We start from the raw sequence: 23215 nt of genomic DNA on the forward strand, positions 1-23215 counted from the left end.
GCGTCAACTCAAACACCGAAAGGGGCCGGCGGCCCTTTGACGCCCCAATTGGTGGTCATTGGAAGCTAATTTAAATATCCGATCTTAAAATCAACCTAAAATGTTCCAACATAAAAGGTAATGTTATAACATTTAAAGCATTCGGTTCATACCACTTATGTCATAAAGTGTCATATCCTATCACAGGTGTTGTTTCTCAACACTTTTGATGGTCATTTTTAGTTTTTATAGATGAATTAAGTGAAAACAAATGACCCTGCAAGCAACACAAATAATTGCACTTTTGAATGAACTTTTTATTTCGGGGTAAGCATTCCATTCTCCAAAGTGTCAGCAAAAACACAAATCTAGCAACCATTTAAATATTTATTCTTTAAATTAACAATGTGTTTCACACTTTATTTAGTTGCCTACCTCACACACATACACACGCACAGCGGCAGGTCAGTGGCAGCTGCGCCACACAGTGGTTAAGAGATTATTTAAGAAAACCTCGAAAATTAATGCGGAACTCACGTAAAAGAAATGTTACTTCCATCGAGTGTAATACAACAATGACTGTTTCATAAAATAAAAACAAATGCCCATAGCAGCAGCAACTGCGGTGGCGCGCGCGCGCGCACACACACATGCACGCTGTCGAGTTAGGTTCTTCATCTATTTAATAAAGATGCTGAGACGGATTTCACGTTGAGTCTTTACGTCCACATTTCACATGAACTTTGACCCGTGGCTCTGTAACAAAAACATAACCTGAGGTTCCCCTGTAAGACCGCCCCCTGGTGTCCTGGCCTAATGCTACACATATGCTGCACATACCCAGATTACGCCACACACGCACGCACGCGCGCACACACACAGTGGCAGCTGTTGAGAGATTAATCAATGCCTCAGATAGTGGCATCTGCCGCTACAGGTTAGCGGCATGTGCCTCAGATAGTAACATCTGCCTCTACAGGTCAGCGGCATGTTCCTCAGATAGTGGCATCTGCCTCTACAGGTCAGCGGCATGTGCCTCAGATAGTGGCATCTGCCTCTACAGGTTAGTGGCATGTGCCTCAGATAGTGGCATCCAGTAGTGGCATTTCCGGGAAATGCCACTACTAGATGCAGATGCCACGAATTGAGCCAGTGTGCGCGTCGCAGGTCCACACACAGGACAGCCTTTGCAAAGCGCCAGTCAATTGAAAACCGGACATTTTCACGAACTTATAAAGAAAAAAATCCTCAGGAGCCCCAGACAGGACGTAAAAAAGTCCGGCCAAAAGACTACGTTTGGTCACCCTTTCATAAAGAAATAACTTTGTCAAATGGAAGAACTTTTATTTTGAAGAGTACTGGGCAAAGAAGCGTACGAGCCCCACCCACCACTAAAACGGAAAGTGGAAGTGGAAATTTTGTTTTTGGTGATTGGAACAGAAAACGAGAAATTGAGCCGAATTTTCGTTTTTTTTGTTTTTTGTCAAAAACGAAAAAACGACTCGTTTCTGGTTTCAGCTTGTGTCCATTCTGTCCAGAAAACAGATTATTAAAAAGTACCTTGGTCTTAAATACACAAAGACCTAAAGAGATGCTCAAAACTGTCTTTATTGAGGATTGACAACATTTGACACATTTTTTTTGGCAGACCAAACACTGTAGAAATTGTAGGACAGAGTCAAAATAGTAGTTTCTGTTGAGTTTTAAAAAAGTGTCCATATTCACGTCGACTGTTTGTAAAGTAAAGAAACAGAGCAGAGAGGACATCCCTTAAATCCTTATCTAATACAGTTAGATCAATTAATCTGCACAAGCAAACATGGAACAAAGTATGCAATAATATTAAAACAATACTGCAAATGTAACAACTGTTAAATAGATCAAATCATCTCATCGTTTCCCCCTTTTTTTTATCTGGTTCAATAATGTGCAATGCATCCTTTACTCATTAAAATAGTAATTCACTTCTTGTTTTTCAATTTCCATTCCTCTTCTTTTGAGAAACATATATAAGCAACAGACAACCATAAACATCCAATAAAATGCAAACGGTTCATAATCGATCCCTTTTTCAACAGAGACAGACGAACAGGAAAGTTGCTCAAACGCCTGAGATATCTAAATGCGATGGGAGGTAAAGACTGCCATGTACAATAGTCTAGTGGACAAGTAAACACTAATATAGCACTGCCACTTTCAGGTCTGATCAGTCTCCACCCCTCCCTCTTTTTCATTTTAGCACCGTCACTAAAGGCAGTGTATCGAAGCACTTCGGTATGAGACATGAAACACTAAGGGATGTGGGGACAATTTAAGGCGTTACTCTACTAAAGCTCCAAAAACTGCATGATAATAATTATACAACATGATATTCCCGATCCCAGATGTGCATGCAAAACATAAAAAAAGCAAACAGGTAAACACTGAATTCCCTGGGGTTAAAATGGAAGGATAAAAAGATAGAAATGACCGCTCCAGAAGAGGAGCAGGGCAGTGATTCTGTACATGTAGACAAGATGACAGAACGTCGCTCAGGCACTGTTGTGTTGTGTGGTGTTTTGAGGTATGTGTGACCAAACACACACAGACACACACATGGATATATATACTGATGGATGTGGGCTCATTTTCATTCAAATTAAAAAGGGGCACTCCGCCAATTTCAGCCTGTGGAGCACACAACTGGGACAACTTTTTCACAAATTGGCTGTGTTACAAGTTAGAGGAGAGGACAAAGATATTTACCAGGCAGGACGGGTTCAATAAAAGATACTATGAGTTACATTATGGAAACTGTAACATTTCCAAGGCTCAAATTAACATAAGGAACAAAAGTCATGATATTTCAGCCCATCAGCCTCAGCTACATTCATTTTTTGACCCTCCTCTTTTTAATCACCTACAAGCCAAATACTTTACAGAAATGCAATACTAAATTGCTGGAATGCTCCTTTAATGTTGCTCTTACCATTGACAGACCTTAATGACTTAACAGCAGTCAAACCAAGGTGAAAAATTACCTTCTTTGTCCACCAGCCAAATGCTTTTTGAATATTCAAATTTCAAATCACCCACTGGTAAGTGAAGCAAATCAACCAGACATTTGAATATTTTTTATCAGCATTTGGCTGGTGCTAATTTTGTGTCCTGAGTTTAAACTTTTGACAAGTTTATGGAAGCCTTTATATTTGTTGCTTCTGACAATTTGTGCCTTGTACTTGAAACATGTTCAGCACACCGTGATGTGTGTGCTGGAGCAGCAACATGGTTAAAAATGAATTAAAAATGTAATTTTAATTAAATTTAAAATAAAGAGGCTAGTTTTTGACATTTTTGGAAATACGCTGATTTGCTGACAGTTAAATAAGAAGACTGATCCCACTCTGTCCAAAACACACACACACAGTGTTCGTTCATATATATAATAAGAGATATAATATATATAGAGATAGAGATAATGATATATTATATATATATATATATATATATATATGAACTCTTAGCTTAGTTTAGCATAAAGTCTGAGGGGAATCAGCTAGCCTGTAAAATATCTACCTTACAGCACTTTTAAAGCTCACTGTCTAACGTGTCTATCTGGTATTTTATTTCTTGGCCAGGAGCAGGAGCTGGCAACTTCACAGTAATGACAAGCCTCCAGGAAAAAAATAAATCCAGCCAAGAAATAGTCCAGCACGCAACCTTCTGTAAACAAAAAAACCCACTCCATAACACTTGTTGGTATTCATTAGTGAGCTTTAAAGAGCTGATTGGTGGGTTTTGTTTCCTTTGGACAAAGCCAGGCTAGCTGTTTCTCCTTAGTTGTTATGCGAAGCTAAACTAACCTGCTGCTGGCCGTAGCTTGGTGTCAATCTTCCTATCTTACTCTCTGCAAGAAAGCAAATAAGCCCCAACACGTCAAACTATTCTTTTCAAATTAACCAAGTTGTTATTAGCATGAACATAAAAAAAAATGAAAAAACTTCACCAACAGGAAGTACAAGGTAAAACCCAACACTGTTTGATTACCACGTGATTTCTAAGAGGCGTAATCCAAAAAAAATGAGATTACATCCTGAACTCACAGACGTTTGTGAGGATACTTTACAGTGGCTGCAGAGGTGTTTCATACATGGTGGAAGTCAAACCTCAAGGTGTGTATCGGTGTGTATCTGTGTGTGTGTGTGTGTGTTTTGTTCTACACTAGCCACTTCTCCATGCACATGTGGAACACTGTCTCATTTGAGTGCCAGTACACGTGCTCGACGCCAGGAACAGAACAGAGGATCAGATCTCCACGAGCCGCCAGCGTCTTCAGACCAAACACGTCCCGTAAATACAACTGAAACGGGAAACAAAGAATCTGATTCAGGCTGTTGTTCTTCAAAATAAACCTTAAGTTTTATTGTCTTTACAATTTTTAAACTAGGTTCATCATCCCAAAGCAATACAGAACTGAACAATGATGCACATATAACTGTTAATGGACGAGCTGAACAAGCCCAAACGGTTTAAACCACATTATTCCAGGGAAAGGTTACACAGATTTTCACTCTTGTTTAAGCTGTTTGTAATTAACGAGTCTATGATGAGTGATTTAACACGTGCAGGAAACTTTACACATATTTCCTGGTTTCTCTGGGGTTTTGGGAACCTGATCCACTTATAGCCATTTTTGGTTAAACTTGCTCCATATCTTCTTTTGCCAATGAGTATGAAAAAATGTTCGGAATGGTGTTTCCAAGATAGTGTGAATAAAGTGTGGAAAATGGCAAACAGAGACTACGATCTAAAAATGAAGATAGAGGAGGAGTCTTCAATAAGATCTGGGGCACTGCTTTGTATTTCATTTATGACTCGTTTATGGCAGACTACACCATTGTTTGAGTGTCTTTGAAGTCCTGACTCATGAGTAACTGTGGATAAAAACAAAAGTTTTTGTAATGATCTTAAAAAGTGATGTTGTGTGTGTGTGTGTGTTTGCAGTGTGACTTTCACTCACATCTTGGTGCTGCATCTCAACGACGGTCTCGTTGTCGTCATAAAATCCAAACTGACTAAAATTCACGAGAGAGACAGAAGGACATAACGTGTGAGCATCACATGAGAGTCAACTGATCAAAGCTGAGCAGTGTGTGAACGGAGCATAGAGAGTGCTGCATCACACTGGAAAAAACAGGCTTTGACAAACAGAAGCTGCATTGAAGCTTTAAAATTAAATATAGAGTTTATATATAAAAAGACTCTAATCTCGACATCAGGGGACAGAAGTGTGTGAACAATATTCAATTCAGTCAATTCACTCAGAGGCATTTTAGCTCTAGCATCAGTTTGTGCAACTATGTGTCTCAGGTGTAAATGATAAAGCTCTTCAGGCATTTCCGTGTGTAAGATAAAGCGTGAAAATGTGTGAAAAGTAATCTGTACTAATTTCACATTTGCTGATTGTATGAAATCATATATTAGATCAAAAGACAGAGGATGAACTCACCTCGACTGCCAGGGAGTGATGACTCCATCGTCTGGTCCTCCAATCAACACAAGCGTTTTGATTTTAAGGAAGTTCTTCTTCCACTCTGAGTTTGAGACATAAAACACTGTCAGATACAGCTTTTTGCAATCCAGTACAGCTCTGCAAACAACCTTCCCCTCCTTGATAATATTTCTTTTCAGGAGACATGAGGTCATTGCTGCATTCAGTGATAGTTACACATTTGAACTTACGGATGAGTTTTACCCACAAAGGATGTGCTGACCTGTTGAGTTTGGATTGGCTCTCTCACTGTTGAGCAAAGCCAAATAATCACTGCTGTTCACATACAGGTCTCTGTGGTGAGGGTCTGAAGGAGGAGGACAGAGGCCAAATGAAAATTCTGAATACAGTTAACAAGTAGTATAAAGTTAATAAGTTATTTCTTGGAGTCTCACCGTTCCAGTAGTTGCAGATGGATATCCTCTGACCTATCGCAGTGTAGCAGATGTGGTAGAGATTGGACTTCACAAACTGAGGGAAGAGGTACTTCAGGTAGTCTGTGTCTGTGAAAACAAGAGACAGAGCAGTCTTCATCCATCTAACACTTGTTTTGTTTTGTTTTCACTGGAAACCTGCTAAAAGAGACACTATAAGAGCCCTGGAGTGATTTAAAACGATAAAACCGCAGCCAGACCTCACTATAATACTCTGTAAAGTACATTGGGGTGATAATTCATTACTACATTGTCACTTGATACACTGGTATAATAAAAAATATCGGTTACAATATAACTTTAAATATAACTATGGTTTAAATATAACTGTGTGTTCAGTGTTTGAGGTTAGACTTACCTCCATACTGGCCGGCCTGAGGTGAAGAAAGAGAGATGAAAGACTGGACGTTGTGGTCAGACAGAGTGGAGAGGATTCCCCTGCAAACCAGCCCACCTGTAAAAGTGTCAACACAACACTTTTATTTCCACCTTCTTAGTCCATCTTCGAGCTACAGCACATATTATCATCTCTCCATTGTCCACTGTGGTGAGTCAACGGGCTGATCATCACATGTCGCTGTAGTAAGCCGGAAAATCTTTTTATGTGGAAAAATGCAGCTTAATGAAGCCTATAGCAGAAAACCTGAGGAGAACTCATAACTCTCAACAATGTGTGCTGTTGTTACATTCAGGGCTGCAATCTGATTATTTTCTTAACTAAACTTGAATTAATTAATAGTTTGGACAATAAAATGCTAGAACGTGTTTGATTATTTATTTACACTGTTAGATATAGTACTATACATATTTTTACATGTATTATTTTTTTCCATATACATTTTTGTTAGGTGTTTCAGTTTTAATTATATTAAGTAATTACAAACCCTTATATTCACATTCATGCTGCTGAAAGGATATTTCAGTTTGATTTTCAGTAAAGTGTGACATTTAATACATGAAAACATTTAAAAAAAGAGAGAATTTCAAATCTAAAATACCCCAAGAAACATTGGAGTTCTGTGCGAACATGTTGGAAAAATTTACCCATGAGTATTGTACATGTATGTTGGACATGTGCATTTCTGTTATTTAACTGAGCGGAACACTTAGTGGTTTGAATTACAAGCTGCTATCTTGGAATTTCCAACTTCTGACAGAAGCAGAAATCTATCTAGCGAATAAAAAAATGTGAGTCTTATAAAACCTACAAAGTCACTGAGGCCACATTTTGCAAGAATGAAATTTCAGCTAAAGACACATACCAAGACTGTTTCATAATCTTAACTAAACACCACATTTATGTCTCTGTTTCACCTTCACAAGTGCACACAGACCTTGTGAGTAGCAGATAAAGTGGACCCCGTCTGCTGCGTTTTGCATTATCGGGTAAATAGCTGCCTTGAATCCCTCCACCTGCGTCCACATGGGCTCCAGGCTGGCACTTCTGTCGAACAAGTCGATGACAGTCACGTTTGTACCAGGATGAGACTACAGGAGAGAGACGGAGATGGTTTGACTACATAAAGATGAACTGAACTTTGTGTGCATATCTCATCATACTGTTGCATGAAGCATCAAACCCTCTGTGTTATTAGAGCTCCATGAGGATGTTTGGCTACTAATTGATCAGAATGTGCTTGAAATATTGATGATTCATGAGGCTGTTTGGTAAGACAGCAGGAGCCAACACGAACTGAAGCAAAGATGGTCTTTCATTTCTGCTTTCGATTTTTTTTTTTGTTTCGGCTTAAGCTCTCTGACACAGCGCAGACGGGAAAAAAAGAGGAACTTAATCTCTGTTTAAAATACATCAACCATGTTGGAGTGACCACAAAAACTCCCCGAATATCACCACATATTCAAATTAACCACATTAAACCCAACTGTGCATGTGTGTGTCTGTCTGTGTGTCTTTTGAAGGCCTGAAGAAGAAAAGCAGGACAGGGCACATTTCACTGTGCAGCTTGAACTCTTCATTATGAAAACACATGCTCACAGCTTGAGTCAATAACTATGAATCCTCAAAGATTTTAAATGGGGCACAACGTTCAGACTCATAGTTTGATCATTCCCACATATGGACCATTATAGACTAAACTACATGTTATATTAAAGCAAACTAACACATTTACAACTATAATAAACACATTTAAGTGTATAAATCTACATTATAGCACCAATGACTTCCCTGTGTTGCTGCTGCAGTAATGATGAAAATCTAACTCTTACATTAAGACAATCTCCTGACATGATGATCAAAGCTGATTAAAGCACAGTGCATGTCTATGGAGCAGATTCACGTTTATCTGATAACATGGTTACACAAGCAGTAAGTAAGGCCTGCACTGTGCTGCATTAGGTCAACCCCTGTAAATAAAGTGTACCTTGCTCTCTATTATAGATCTACATCACAGCCACACTGAATCGGACACTCACCTCGTTAATGAAGCGCTGTAAGTTTATAAAATCCCCTGAGCTGTCGAACAAACCGTGCACTATGATCACCGGCTTGTACCCGACCACCGCAGCCCAGAGACACGCACCGAGCAGCGGGTAGAGCAGCCCGGCCGCCCCGCTGCTGCTGCTGCTGCTGCTGCTGCTGCTCCACCTCCTCGGGCTTGACACAGCAGAATGTGAGCCCTTCATTCTCACTCAGAACAATTAAAAACAAACTAAATAAAATCTGAAAATTTAAAAATACATAAATAAAATAAAATATAGAAGCAAAATAAAAATAAAAAGATTGGTGTGTGGCTAATGTGCCATTATCTCTGTGTGTTGGTCCGAGCCTCAGTCCACAGCAGCTGGTCAGGCTCTCTCTCAGTGAATCCTGTGTGATGATGAATTCCTTAACAACACCTGAACGTAAACACAGAGCAGCTGCAACCTTTGCTTTGCTTTCTTTTGTTTGTTCCGGTTTTAAATTAAACGTGCTGTGGACGCTGGTGACGTCTTTTCCGGTTTCAGCTTGTCCAATCGGAAGCGCGGACACCTGTCCGAGCTCCTCTGCTGAATAATCTTTATATACATGTATAAAAATAAAAATGGACGTTTTTTAATAAATTAACATAGATTGCAGATATAAAGTTTCGGTCTCAGTTTAGACAGGATGGAAACAAAGAACAATACTCGGTTACTACCTCTGCTCAGTGCTCATTCATTCTCTACAGCCTAATTTAATTGTGTGTATATATATACACATACACACAATTAAATTAGGCTGTTTGTAGTTCTATTTCTATAAACATTTTTATTTCTATTTGTAAAAAATCTTTTCAAGTACAACTTCAAACAATAATCCCACACCAACATTAATATCAGGGTTTGCTTGCTGTGATCATTCCTGTGAATACTGTTCTTAAAGAGTCCCTGTGCTAATTAGTCTTAAGTATGTAAGTGATGGGGGAGAAATGATTTCTTCCTATTTTTAAAAGAAAACTTCTGCAAAAATATCTGATGTCAATTTGAACAAATGAGTCAAATCAAGTGGATATCTTCCAAACTTGTTTTTCTAGTATCAGATTTACTCTTTGTGTATCCCTGCTGAGCTGCAGAGGAAGAACAGACACAAAACTACTGCAGTATATATCTGTTTGGAGTAATAGCAGTTATATTTAGGAGTACGTATCCTATACATTTTAACACATGACTCTTCTACAACACAACCGACTATTGTGCTTATATAGTGAATAATCCCATATAGATTTTAAATCAAATAATATTAATATTTCATCAAACGCAGAGGGTCTGTGCTTCTTTTAGCTTTTCACTGTGAGCACGACTTCCTGCTGTCTACTGCACAGCTCAAATAGCATGTGTCTGCAGGGTTGCCAATGAAAACAAACATCTTTGAGTCCGTCTCTCTCTCTCTCGCACACACACAGACACAAAGCATCTCAAAGAGGAGTCATGTGATAACAAACAGGCTTTATTAACCAGTCCTGCAGGTTGAGAGCAGAACGACACGCCCCAGCGAAGGGGCCGAAGCCTGTTCACATTCAACTCAAGACAAACACTAAATACAAACATGCTCTGTCACCATTAATAATCAGCTTTTTGGCTTTTGGTCCATTTCAGACAGACTGACTGACCTACAGATCATTGGTTTGCAGACACATGAAACATGTTCTCAATATAATGTACCAGAAACGCTGCTTGTCATCTCATGATGTGAGAGGAGTGCATTTACTTTACAAACACGTTTTTGGCTTGCTGTGATTAACGATGGAGTGTCAGACTGGCTTTGACTGTGTTTTGCTTTCACGTTGAGATATTGTAACACAAAATGCCTCCAATGCTCCTTTTTTTAGTGACTATAACGCAGCTTGCTTGCTCAGCTCTTGTTAGAAAAGGAAAGTGATTTAATGCTTCATCAAAAAAGTACTCAGACACACTTTGTTCAGTCCTCTCAGATTTACCTGCTCTGGTGAAGCGTTTGGGGCATGCACAAGAAAACATCCACGTCACAAATAGGCCTAATCAAGACTTCTACAAAATGTTGTTTTAAGAAAATAAAGTTGTTGTTTTTTGTTCTCCAGGTGTAGTGGGTTTGCCCTGTTGGACTGCAGCAGCTCTACACAGTAGGCTGCAGTAGCTCCTGTAGATGACACAAGGTGTCCTTCAGGGTGAGAGCTAATGTCTCTGCATGCGTCTCCTCGCAGCAGTTGAAAGCGGTGATGGAGAAGTGGACGTGGTCCGCCTGGGGGTTGTAGCAAATGGCGTAACCGTCAGGAACGAGGGGCCCGAAACACATCACGCTGTCTGTGTTGGCAGGCACCTGAAGGAGGCACAGAGAAGACGACATGAGGTAACGTATCAGAAGGGGAGAAGTGAAACCTGTACGAACAGAATATATAGAAGAAGCTAAGACCGAAAACAATTAATCACACAATCACAGCAATGTTTGTCTGATATTATATCATAATATGCTGTACATTTGCAAAATCATACAGAAAACAATCAGATTTATGTTCAAATCAATAACCTGTGTTTTATTGCTAAGAATCACAGTTTAACTTCAATAATTAATTCATTAATTGTATGTTTCTCTCATCTGGAATATTGAAATGAAAGTAATGATTAGTTGCAGCCCCAAAAAAAAAAAAAGAGGTTTCGATCATATAGTTGCATATTGCTCAGTTTTCGTGGAGACTATTGACAAAAACCCCTAATCAGAATTCAACGGCTCCTAAAATATTGTGGAAAAAATGGAAATGAACAATATTTTAGTAAAATAAAAGAATGAATACTACTTTATTTCTCCTTCCTCCCTGGTGACATACCATTCAATTCTGTTAGGACAAAAACTTCTCAAAAGGTCAGAGCAAAAAGCAAAATCCTTCTCCTAAATTCACATCAAATTAAAGCAAGGCTGTTTGTGTCCTGTATCGATCTGTACCACAACAGAAGTGTTATCATTCATTATACATATCATACAACTAGGGCTGCCACGATTAGTCGATTAGTCACGATTATGTCGACGAACAAAATCGTCGACAACTAATTTAGTAGTCGACGCATCGTTTTTTTTTTTTTTTTTTACTTTGCTTTTCTCTCGAAACTGCGGCTGCAGCTTCCACTACCGCATCTACCTTTCTGTCACATACACACACACCCACAAACACCCACACCTACGCACATGCGCAGTAGTGGTAATTGGCGTCAGGCCTGACTGTACCGTAAATGATACCATAACACAGACCCTCCAGGAATTCACGATGTTGCGATTTGCAACTTCAAGGCAACTTCAGTGAATCCCTGTGAATTCAGGGCGGTGTTGCAATTTTAACCAATCACTGCGATTCTTCCGCAACTTCCGCGCAGTCTGCCCAGGGGATTCAATTTGGCAGGGACGGCCGCACAGTGCGGGAGGATCCCCTCGTAGAACCTCCCCCTCGGCACTGGCTGGCCTCCGCCGGGTGCATTTCCTCTACGGCGGCTCTGGGTCGGCTTGGAAAGACTCGGGGGCGAAGGTGGCTCGGCTCCGTCCGCGAGCTTTCCAGCTCCCACCCACTCGCCCCTTTCTGGGACAGTCAATTTACGTATGATCCGATTCGTCAACTAATCAAAAAATAATCGGTGATTAGTCGACTATCAAAATAATCATTTGTGGCAGCCCTACATACAACATAACTGAAATGAAGGAAGTGGACTAGGATGACTCAGCAGGTTAAAACACACCACATAAAGTAGCTGGTTGCACTGTAAAAGAGCAATAGCAGGAAATATGACTTGTAAAAGTTGGGAAATTACAACAGCCTATAAAAAAAATGTGAGCTTCTGATGTCACGAGCAGAATCAGCCGTTCGGTTTACAACATGAGGATGTGGAGGAGAAACCTGTTAGACAGACAATAAGCAGCTTGGAAATTTCCAAATTACATTTTGTTGACAGTAAATGCACAACAGTGAGAAAACATCACATGCCGCAAAACATATTCATAGGCTCATTAACAAACTTCCCACTTCCTGTTGTGCTACAGAATTGTCAACACTTTCTGTAAGACAGATCTCAAACCAACCAAAAAACAAACTTTGACACACACCTGCCCTGTCCGCATTTTCCAGTGGGTTGCCAGGCCGTAAGCAGTGTCCATGAAGATTTTGGGAATGCTCAGTCCTTCTTCAATGGCCTGCAACTTGAGTCCCAGCAGGTGGCGTTCAATGCCGTGTCCTTTAAGTGCCTGAACAGACCAGGAAAAAAAAAAAACTGAAGATAAGTGTTTATCAGCTAACAACAGACAAAAGCCGTTGAAGGTTCATTTGTTATTTACCTGATCGGTCAGAGCTGTATACGCATCAACAGCTTCTCTGAACAGTTGCAGCTTTGCTTCTCGCTGCAACACAAAAATAAAACTGAAGCACGTTTCTACTCACTGTTAAATCACCTGAAACCAAAAACAAGACCACAGTGGAACGATCCACGGACGTTTCTCACCGACACTGTTGGATCATCAAAGGCAAGAATGAACTTGAGCGTCTGATTTGTGAGCGAGCGGATATATTCTGTCCGTCCTCCTCGAAACATCCTCTGAGAGACCATATCGCAGGCAGCGCAGACCTCGCTGTGAACTCTGAGGAGAAGAACACAACGGAGTGAAATCCAAAAGCACAAACACTAAACCTTTATTTATTTCTCACCAATGTAAACCATAAAGAATACAGAAACAAATGACCTAAATCAATTATGAATGTAGAAATTAATTAAAACTTTAATGACATGACAATTCACTTTTAGTAGTTCTGGTTTTTCTCTCTATATATATAATCTGAAATCTAAAACTTTCAAACTTTCAGGCTCTCTGTTTCAGCTTCTTGCTGAAGAGAATTCTGGGAAATGTAGGAAACAACAAACATCGTGTCACTGACCTGTAGTAGGCGAGCTGCAGGGCGACCTGGATGAACGAGTTTGGACTCAGCTTGTGCTGCTTGGGAAGCTCCTTTCCAAACCTCTTGAAGTTGAACACGTTCACGTCGAGGTCATTGATCAGGCTGCGGAACATTCAAAACAAAACATTCGTTTGTATTTGTGATCAAATCATTCTCACCTCAAGGATCACTTACTTTATTTTCCAGGAACCTTCTGCCTCATCTCATTGTCTCTTACAGGAAATAAACTTGCTCAGGTGTCACCATGCAACTCATGTATGGAAATATGATCAGGTTATGAAATATGGTCATGTACCAGTGTACCAGAGCAAGTCTATTCACCCAAGAAAGCTGGGAGATGTGGTCAAAAGATCTGGAAAAATCAAGTTATCTAACTTTTAAGCTTTACTCCTTATTCTTCTTCAGACTTCTGAAGTTGAAGTTGAAGTAATGAGAGTTTCTTTTGGTCAAGGTTACATTCACACAGAGATGATAAATGTGTTTACACTTCTGTGGCTTTGTTCCATTTTGAGGCTAAAGCAAACATTTAGCTTACAGTGTGCAGTGAGGCCATTCTCCTCTTATTGTCCTGCAGAGACTCGACACTCACACTCAAACACTCCACCCTCTTCACCAGTGACAAGCTTACATGTCGAGGTTCTGCTTGGCGTGCTCGATGTCCCTCTTTATTTCTCGGTCTATGTGGAAGTAGAGCTTCTTGGGCATCGGTAAGGGGACCAGCGGGGCTCTTTTTGGGTCTGGCTTCTCACTGCAGTCAAGAAAACACACATTGTAGATGAGTAGGAGAGATGTAAAGCTGTTTTCCACCTCATGATTCATTTCTAAACATATGTGTGTGCACTTCTGTGCTTATGTTTACAAGTGTAATGTAAGGAAACGTCTAGCAACACCTCTGTGATAACTCCGTGGCCTCCTGACTGATAAGGGCTGAAACTGAAAAGTAAACACGTCGATTAAAAACATTAATTTCCTGGTGGATTGTGATTTTTAGCGGGTCAAAGCAAGCAAGACAGATTTAAATATTCTAGTAAGAATGAAAGTTCTCAAGGTTTAGATGAAAAGTAAACAGAGTCTGGCTTCAACAGGACACGTTTCCTGCTAAATACAAACAGTACTGTCATGATGTCTAAATTTGGTTGTGGTCCTGGCTGGTAAATAAGAATGAATAAAAACCCCAGACTCAGTTTGAGCTACGTGCTTACATTAGTGTGCTCACAATGACAACATATCTTATTGTGGAGGGGGCGTGGTGCATCAGGGGAGTGGAGGGAGGTGTGGAGATGGCTCAGGAGAGCAGCGCCAAGGGAGGTGATTAGCACACCTGCACCCAGTTGTCATAAATAATGGTCATTAATAGTTAAAAAGTTCTAAAAAGCAGAGACCCATCTCTCTTTGTTAACCCTTCATCTCACCAATAATCCAGGATGTGATGCAGCAGCGTTGCTATGGGCGGACCCTCAGCTGTGGCTTGTTCATACAGAAGACCCCACGAGCCGTCCTCGCCCACCACGAACTGCAAAACAGAAACCAAACAGTTAGCTGCTCTGCCGGCAAGGTTTTCTTTGTCGTGGATGATTATAACACCTGCTCACCTGCAGCGTTTTATCAAACCAGCGGTTCCCACTGTTGGAGAAAGTCCCGCCTCCGTGCAGGATCTGTGCCGCTTTACGGCTGGCATACCTGTCAATCAAACAAAATACACATGGATCATAAAGAGGTTTATTGCCAAGTAGGTTTCACATATAAGGAATTTGTCTCGGTGTGTATTTTGCTTTTGATACTTTAAGTTCATTTTGATGATCATGTCTCTGTAGTTTTGTGGTAACATTTTGAATTGAGGACTTTCAGACATCAAACCTTAGCGTGTAACATCGTTCAGACACAAAGCTACAATTACTTGTTCCAACATTTTCAAACAGAGGAAGTGACAACTGTACGTCGTTGCTTAAGAATAAATGTCAACAGACGGCACAATGAAATCTGAACGCACACACAGGGGATTACCCAATGTATTTAACAAACACTGAAATACCTGAGTGGATTATGAGACAGAGGATAGAGGGAAAGAGTGTGTGTGTGCGTGTGTGTGTGTGTGTGTGTGTGTGCGCGTCAGAACATACTTCTCATCTGATATCCTCATGACTGGAGAATCCAGACACAAGGAGAAAAGTCCCGTCTCTATCAGCTTCACTGATTCCTTGTTGAGTTTATCTGAGTCACAGAGAGAGAACAGAGAAACAAAGTCTGAATATTTGAACATTTAAACATCGAATTGTGCTGAGATGGATGTGACAAAAGTTTTATGTCCTGTGTAGAAGTATGTCTGTATTCCTAGTTTCAGTTTGACATTCACTCTGGTACAAATGTTGGCAGATATATTGGTGATGTTCCTGTAAGGATCAGGGGCAGAACGGGACTCTAAATGCCGATTAGAGTGTCATTGGAGGAGGTCCAGAGAAATGTAAAGGCTTTGCAGATGCGGAGTTATAAGTATATTAAGTCTTCTATGTTTAATGAGATTATCTTTGGTCTCCTTAGCGCTGATATTAAACCATTAACTGAAGATGAACTAATTGTCTGTTGTGTGTATTCAGCTGCTTGTCTCTTGGTCCAGAAGATTCCACTTGTCATTCCTCTTGCAAAACACACCAACTTTGACTATTAAGAACGCTTATCGTACATTCAGGTCTAGATTGTTTTTATTCTGTCCAGCCTAAAACAAGTTTATCAAAACACTGACATATTTTGCTTTCATTTTTCATACCAGTGCGGTACAAGAAAACAAACTCTAAAACTTGCTTGAGTTCAGTAATGGATCCATCACATCAGCTTTTCTTCATGCATTCTTTGCAGTGTTTTGAAAACCTTTCCGTGATGATGCATTTAATGAAGCTCTGACATCCGACGTCTAAGAAATTCTGCACTCACATGCTGTACTGAGCATCAAAAGCAAACATGCACCCACATCTGTACATATTCTTATACGTATATCATGGTGGTTGTTTCTTGCATTGAGTGAAAAACAGCCTATAAAACATTTTTACTAAATTACAGCACCCTCAAGTCACATTTGTGTGTAGTCATGTGATCTACCTCTCAGCAGACGGTTGTAGGCCGCACCCCAGGTGTGACGGTGCTCGCTGGTCAGGATGCCCATTGGCTCTTTGTCAGTCTTCCAGGACTGAGACCTGATCCTCAGCAGCTGACTGTGGATCTGACTCTCCGTCAACCGAGAGCCATCGCTGTTGTAAACCTCCAGCTGGAAGAACTAGGAGGTAGAGAGAGAGAGAAGGAGGCCATCTTTGTATGTCTGTCTTCTAAGATGAGATGAGATGCTTCATCATACTGCTGTGTTTAGTGTTTCTGACGCTCTCTGGGTGTGTTGTGTTCACAGTAAACATATTTGCACTCATTCGTTTAACCTCTGGAGGTTTTTCTCTTTCACAATCACCTCCCACACTGCTGCTGCTGCTGCCAACACAAAGTGAATGAGAGACACATGTGTTTTGACAACACTTAGTCTATAAATCAACAGGCTGAGCAACAGAAAAGGAATCAGCAACTATTTTGATGATCAATTCAGTTTTCAAGTCAGTTTCTAAGGAAGAAGTGTCAAAGAACTTCTGTGTATCTATGTATCTGATGTATTATTCCACTGTAACACTGTGTTAAAGATTTCTGAGTTTTAGACTATTGATTAAACAAGTCAGGAACACTGAAACATCATTGGTTGCAGCACCAGTTAGATTTTTTAAAACTATTTTGATAATCGGGTCATTGGTTCAGTCAACATTTAGCGATTTCAAATGTGAATATTTGCTGCTTTTCTAAACTTTATATAATTTTAAATTGAATGTCTTTTTGGATTTTGGACTGCTGGTCAGACACAAAACAAGGAATATGAAGAACTCACCTTTTTTCACAACTGATCAAGAAAATAATAAACAGATTAATCAACTATTATAATCATTTGTTGTATCCATACATGGGTTTAGCCGCTATTTGTGATTACGCATCACCATGTTTACAAAACATACAGCATAAAATTGTTGTGTTTCATTGTCATTTATTCCAATATAGAAATAAATTCAATTATAACCACTTTATCTGGACTCGTGATGTATTCTCAAGTGAATTCTGCTGCAAAGTCAGTGTCAGGACTTGAACTGAAATGACTGCAGAGTATTTTTCTCACGTTTTATCCAATACGAAGACAACAGAAGGTAAATAAATATGATAATAAAAGGACGGGAACTCTGCCAAAATGTCTGATCTCATGGGAAGACCTGCTGCTTGTGGAGTCATGTAACTCGTATTTGTAATTAGTTCAAGCATCGATAAAGCAAAGTAAAAAAAACACAAAGGTGTGACCGCACAAGACTCAACAAGACTGAAATGCCGTAGAACTCGCAGAGATGCGCTGGCTCACCTGGTAGTTCCGGACGACTGTGATGTGCGTTGGCGAGCGGCGGGAGTTGCCATAGTGGGCGATGTAGTCATGTTTGGGACCCGGGATCCTGCAGGAGGAGAAGAGGAGCGGATAGAGCTCCATGCACAGAGGTTTCCCTCGCATGTACTCCACTGGCAGCTGACCACTGACGGAGACAGAGACAAGATACAAGATACACGGGTTATTGTGTTTATTTGTACTAAATGTTTTATTAGTTTTATCTGTTCTCTTCATTTTTATCTGACTTGATGACTGTTTCGGATGCACGTACATTTTTTTTTAACCAATCCAAGATTCAGATACTTTAACTCAGGACATCAGCTGTACAGAGCATCGATGTGATACCATCCATTTTTTCACAAATATAAATCTGTAAACCATAGAATTATTGTCATGTGACATAAATGTGATGCTGAGCCAGCACAGCCGACTATACGCCTGTGCTGATTGGACGTCCTTGTAAACAAAGCAACTGAGTTGTCAGTTCTTGAAAAATGTAAATATATGATGATGTAATCTTTTTAAAATTAAACTCATCATTCTGAAACATGTCAAATCTTAGATTGTGGTTATTGTGTTCTTGTGAATGTGTGACTGTAATATAAATTTATTGGGCAGATTGCCTGCTGCTGATTATACGTTAGGATGAAACTTTATTGATCCTTGGAGGGAAATTCACAATCTATCCAGCAGGATATGAAGTATATATGAGCTCCACCTTCAACAGCTGCAACAGTAAAGTGATGAACACATTAATGTATCAAGAATTATAAGTCAATAACATAATATACATTACTCTGAAATGGGCTATTCTGCAAAATTGCAAAATTAGTATTTTTACTTTTGGTAATGATTATTTTGATGATTTTGATGTTTTTTATTATTTATACACTGTTGTATTATATGTGTATATCCTACTGTTAGTTAAGTAGAGGAGCTCAATGCTGCTTCATATAAACACATCTGATACACAGTTTACACAGGACAACGAGAAAACCTGAAGTAACCGCTGTCAGAGTTCATTAAAATACATAATGCTGTAAATATATTTTATTATTACTGACACATAAACATCTGAGTAGGTAAATACTTTTTATACTATTCTCAAACAATGTATTATATTTAATAAACAGATGTTTTGTACTGTTCTGTTGTACAATGTGCAAGGTAACTACAGGTTTTATAGCACAGTAAAAAAGTAATAAGATTTCCTCTGAAGTATTTAAGTACACACTGTTGTATTTGTGCATGTGGATGAGAGATTGTTCAGAGGTCAGGGTGTAAAAAAAGTGGAGAAAAATATAGAAGAAAAACTCAGCTGAAAAGGACTTAAGTTTGTATTTTGGACTTCACACTGTGAACCGTTAGAAACATCCTGATGAGGTAAAACTGTGACTTTTGTTTCTGGGTGAAGGAGTAAACAGGACAGACTTTCCACAGATACAGTTACAGACAGAGTGTGGACATAAATTTAGACTCAGATGAAGTTCATAGAGCACAAACACAGACTGATGCCAGCTGAGTTTAAAGTTACACACTAAAATAGAAAGGAGTGAAAGTGACCATTATAACAGATTACAGAAGAGGATTACTGCAGCGTCAAAGATTAACATCACTTTATAATAATAACTGACTCTGATGATTGTAATAGCAGCTGGTCTAATTAGCTTTTAATGGGATTACTTCACATCCTGAACTGCGCTTTTAATGCTCACTATATTCATCTGTACAGAGCAGCAACATTAATAAATACAGACGTCATTTTACATATGAAATACAAAGAACATTTACTCAACACAACTTTAGAGCACAAAGGCTTCATTGTTTCATTAAAGTATATTCATGTGACAGTGTCATTGTTCTGTCTGGCTGCAGCTCTGTCATACTTACGTGTTGATTTTGGCCTTGAAGTCCAGGATGGCTGCGATCAGTTTGGATGCAAACCTGCGATGAGACAGTTGAGTTATTGTGAAGCACAGCTGATGACTCACTTGTCTTTTAAACATGCACAGGGTTCAACACAAACAGTTCATATTCAGGAGAATCTGTTAAACGTGTCAAATAACCCTTCAGATATTAATGATGCACGACAGAGCAGGAATAAATAAAACGAAACGTCAGCACAGCTCCTCGAAGACAAAACACATTTTAAACTTACCAACAATCAGTTTTTTCATTTTACGTAATGATTTTGTCTAAACTTAAAAGGTTGAACGTTGTTTTTTGCCTGCTTGAACTGTACTATACAATGATCAGCTCGACTGAAGAAACATTTAGTTAACTCATAGTTGTTATTAATCAGTGTGTATCTGGACCTCATTATTAGTTTCCCATTACAGGCAGGGAGACAGTTCTATAACAACTAATGACTTATGAAAGAGTATTTTACAAGATTTATTGTGATGTCAGAGTCCTTCTTCCAGTAATGTTTAATAAAACATTTTTATAAATAATACAAATTAAAACAATGAAATTAATGTATAACTTAACTTAATGTGTGTGTGTGTGTGTGTGTGTATATATATGTGTGTGTGTGTGTGTGTGTGTGTGTTGACTCACACTAGCTGGCTCCTCCAGCCATTATAATCTCTCCTGGGCAGAGAGATGGCTGGGTTCGAGTGCACAGGCAGTGGCTGTCTGCCTTCCAAGTACGCCCACTGCACCCACCAGGGTGAGATCTACAGGGGAGAGACCACACACACACACACACACACACAGACACACACACAGACACACACACACACACACACACACACACACACAGAGTTGACATTCAGACCAAACCACAGCGATGATACATGGTCTTGGCATTATTGCAAATATTTCTGATCTACCTTTAGTAAACTTGCCTCTTTGATTTTTTTTATCTCAGAAATCTTTTAAAGGGCCAGGTGCAAAGTTTGCTATTGATCAGCCATTGATTTACTGATACCACAATGTGGAAATTCTTTTTCCTCCTTCAATCAATTTCACACACATTGACCCAAAACATACACACACACACACACACACACACACACACACACACAAAGGGCTTGCAATTGTGGAGTGGCGGGAAGTCACGTAGCAGCAGGCTGGAAACAGTTAGGGGTTTGGCACCTTGTTCAAGAGGACCTCTCCAGCCCCAGGAGTCCACACTTCATACTGTGGTCCATGCTCGACTTGACCGTCCACCTTCAGTCCATATAGACTGAGCATGTTATTTCGTGCTGTTTTTTTAACGTTTAAAAATAGTTTTTACTACATTTTCTCACAAAATGACTGCATACATTTACCTGAATGAAAGAAACATAGGACGTCGATATGGATAGATATATTATTGACGTGCATTTTAATGTAGATCAGGATCCAGGTGCTGATAATATTTTCAGTATACAAGTAACTCACTTCCTGTATATTACCTAACCTTTTGGTTGAAGTTTATGTTTGATAAATATTTTTTTATTTAATTTAGTTTATATTTTCCACTGAATGCTTTTATTGTGAAAAGTTTTAAAAGGCATTATTATTTATGTGCAGCCTGTCTGAAGTGTGTGTGTGTGTGTAGTTTTTGTTGAGAATTTATCATTTTCATTTGAAGCCTCTTTGCTTCGGCCTGAGCGGGCAGTGTTTTGTTTTTGGACGAGTGTCAGGCCACTCTGCGCTGCTTTGCCCTGATATATTGACATATAACGGTGCAGTTACACACACACACACACACACACACACACACACACACACACATCTCTAACATCTGACACATTTCCCACACACACACACAGGAGACACAGACCCAGTTCTTTGTGTGTCTGGCTCTCTTCTCCAGCCCTTCCTGCAGACGAGCACCGAGGCCTCCGTGCCTGCCAAACTCCTGCACCATCCTGCGGGTGTGGCTGAGCTCCTCGGGGGGCAACAGAGGCTCCAAGGTCCTCAGGTAGGCCTGTAGGGTCTGAGCCAGAGGTGGAACAGGCTGGGAGGGCACGGAGGAGAAGGAACACAGCTCCTGCCTCACTGAAGCCTGGAGGGAGGGAAGAGTGAGACGTGTCAGGGTGTCTGCAGAAGTGAGTGAGATATATGATGACTAATTAATTATTTGACACACAGGGTGTTACTATAGCTCTGCACAGTAACTCTGCATGTCAGCACAGTGACTGCAGTGACTTCCATCGGAGTTTGAACAGATGCCAATAAAAGCAGTGCAGGGCGGATCAAAATAGGAAGTGCAGACATGATCCTTTGCTTCTTCTGCGTTGAACAGCCCCGTTGCTAGAATAACTTCACGGTACGTGCGGGTATAAACAAATATATGAACAGTGAGACGTTACAGTGTGATAATTAACTCGATAAACAGAAAAACAAACTCACCCGACTCAGCCATGCTCTGCAGGTTCCTGGATGAATGTTCCTCAAAATCATGTTTCCTTAAATCAGAAACCCTCTCTGGGTTTTCATGAGTTACCAAAAGCAGCTCTGCCTTTTTGTTCCGAGAACTTTTGCACAATCCACCCAAAGTCAGACGGTCCAGGTGAAGCCCAGCCCTCCTGTGACTTCTCCTCGGTGGATGTCGATGAGATTCCTCATCGCTCGATACTTTCCACTTTGAAAACAACTGTGCACGCCGTGAAAAACAAATGGGTCCGTGTTTTGTTTCTTCAAACTGCGAGCATGCAAATATTCACGTACTGAACCGAGCTGGACTGACGCTACAAGTCTGCACACGTGCTGACGTAAAAATGTTTCCGTAAACAGCTACGTGACTGGTTCAACGTGTCATGCCGCATCTGTCCGCTGGGTGTCGCTGTTACACATCAAGATGACGCTGAAACAACGCCAGTGAACAGCAGGGGGAGAAACAAAACAAAATAAAATAAAATAAAATGAAATAAAATAAAATAAAATAAAATAAAATAAAATAAAATAATAAAAGGACCCTGACACCCCATCTTGAAAAAACACTGGTCAGCAGTGCCTGCCTTGTCTTCTGGGTTAGCTTGGGGTCCAGAGGTTTGGGGGTTCTCATTGTCATTGGGCTACAGTTGAAGTAATCTGTTATTATATCCACTAAAAATAAAACATGAATAAAACACAAATAAGTCATTAGTTTATTCATTAGGAACAATGGAAAAGTGTCGATAAAGAGCTTAAAAAACATATTTATCTATTCTCTCTGACCGAATGTTAAGAAAACAACTATCTCACAGTGTTAACACGTACAAAAGAACATAATAACTAATTACTGATATTAAATAAAAATTAATAACATTCTTTATTTGGGACATAGAAAACATAGAAAAAAACAGAAAACATATCAAAATTGTTTCAGATTTTCATCAAAACACAAGTAAGGTATTGAGGTTTCCCCCCTCAACTTTAGTTTTATAAACACATTTTTTTCCAGATTTAATGCCAAATAATATAATATATAATTAATAATAATAAAGAGGTATCTGAGGTG

The 23215-nt window shown here is 39.7% G+C and overlaps 2 protein-coding genes across 2 annotated transcripts; both read right to left on the reverse strand.

Moving 5' to 3' along the window:
* Positions 1-3463: 3463 nt before the first annotated feature.
* Positions 3464-8866, reverse strand: ppt2b (palmitoyl-protein thioesterase 2b). The gene is made up of 8 exons (XM_019264179.2): positions 8380-8866; positions 7278-7431; positions 6302-6397; positions 5905-6012; positions 5733-5816; positions 5468-5552; positions 4979-5033; positions 3464-4318 (listed from the first exon to the last, which is right to left on the reverse strand). Exons 1-8 carry the CDS (start codon positions 8587-8589, stop codon positions 4175-4177), a joined length of 936 nt encoding a protein of 311 aa, XP_019119724.1. The 5' UTR covers positions 8590-8866; the 3' UTR covers positions 3464-4174.
* Positions 8867-9850: 984 nt separating this feature from the next.
* cratb (carnitine O-acetyltransferase b) lies at positions 9851-22497 on the reverse strand. The gene is made up of 15 exons (XM_010735350.3): positions 22126-22497; positions 21554-21778; positions 20341-20459; positions 19672-19725; positions 17761-17926; positions 16425-16599; positions 15452-15542; positions 14924-15011; positions 14744-14844; positions 13960-14079; positions 13311-13433; positions 12880-13015; positions 12716-12778; positions 12488-12625; positions 9851-10720 (listed from the first exon to the last, which is right to left on the reverse strand). The coding sequence occupies exons 1-15, from the start codon at positions 22174-22176 to the stop codon at positions 10517-10519; spliced, it is 1854 nt and encodes a 617-aa protein (XP_010733652.2). The 5' UTR covers positions 22177-22497; the 3' UTR covers positions 9851-10516.
* Between the last annotated feature and the right edge of the window lie 718 nt (positions 22498-23215).

Source organism: Larimichthys crocea, chromosome XIII (genome assembly GCF_000972845.2).
Source record: "Larimichthys crocea isolate SSNF chromosome XIII, L_crocea_2.0, whole genome shotgun sequence".
Taxonomy (NCBI): domain Eukaryota; kingdom Metazoa; phylum Chordata; class Actinopteri; family Sciaenidae; genus Larimichthys; species Larimichthys crocea.

Bases quoted from the DNA above. Each gene is read 5' to 3' on its own strand.
- ppt2b (XM_019264179.2), bottom strand. From the start codon at position 8,589: ATGAAGGGCTCACATTCTGCTGTGTCAAGCCCGAGGAGGTGGAGCAGC. The intron at 5,817-5,904 runs GTGAGACTCCAA...CTCCTCCTTCAG, and splicing joins CATCTGCAACTACTGGAACG to ACCCTCACCACAGAGACCTG. The intron at 5,034-5,467 runs GTGAGTTCATCC...CGTGAATTTTAG, and splicing joins ATCACTCCCTGGCAGTCGAG to TCAGTTTGGATTTTATGACG.
- cratb (XM_010735350.3), bottom strand. From the start codon at position 22,176: ATGATTTTGAGGAACATTCATCCAGGAACCTGCAGAGCATGGCTGAGT. The intron at 15,012-15,451 runs GTATGTTCTGAC...TTTGATTGACAG, and splicing joins ATGAGGATATCAGATGAGAA to GTATGCCAGCCGTAAAGCGG. The intron at 12,779-12,879 runs GTGAGAAACGTC...TTTGTGTTGCAG, and splicing joins TTGATGATCCAACAGTGTCG to CGAGAAGCAAAGCTGCAACT.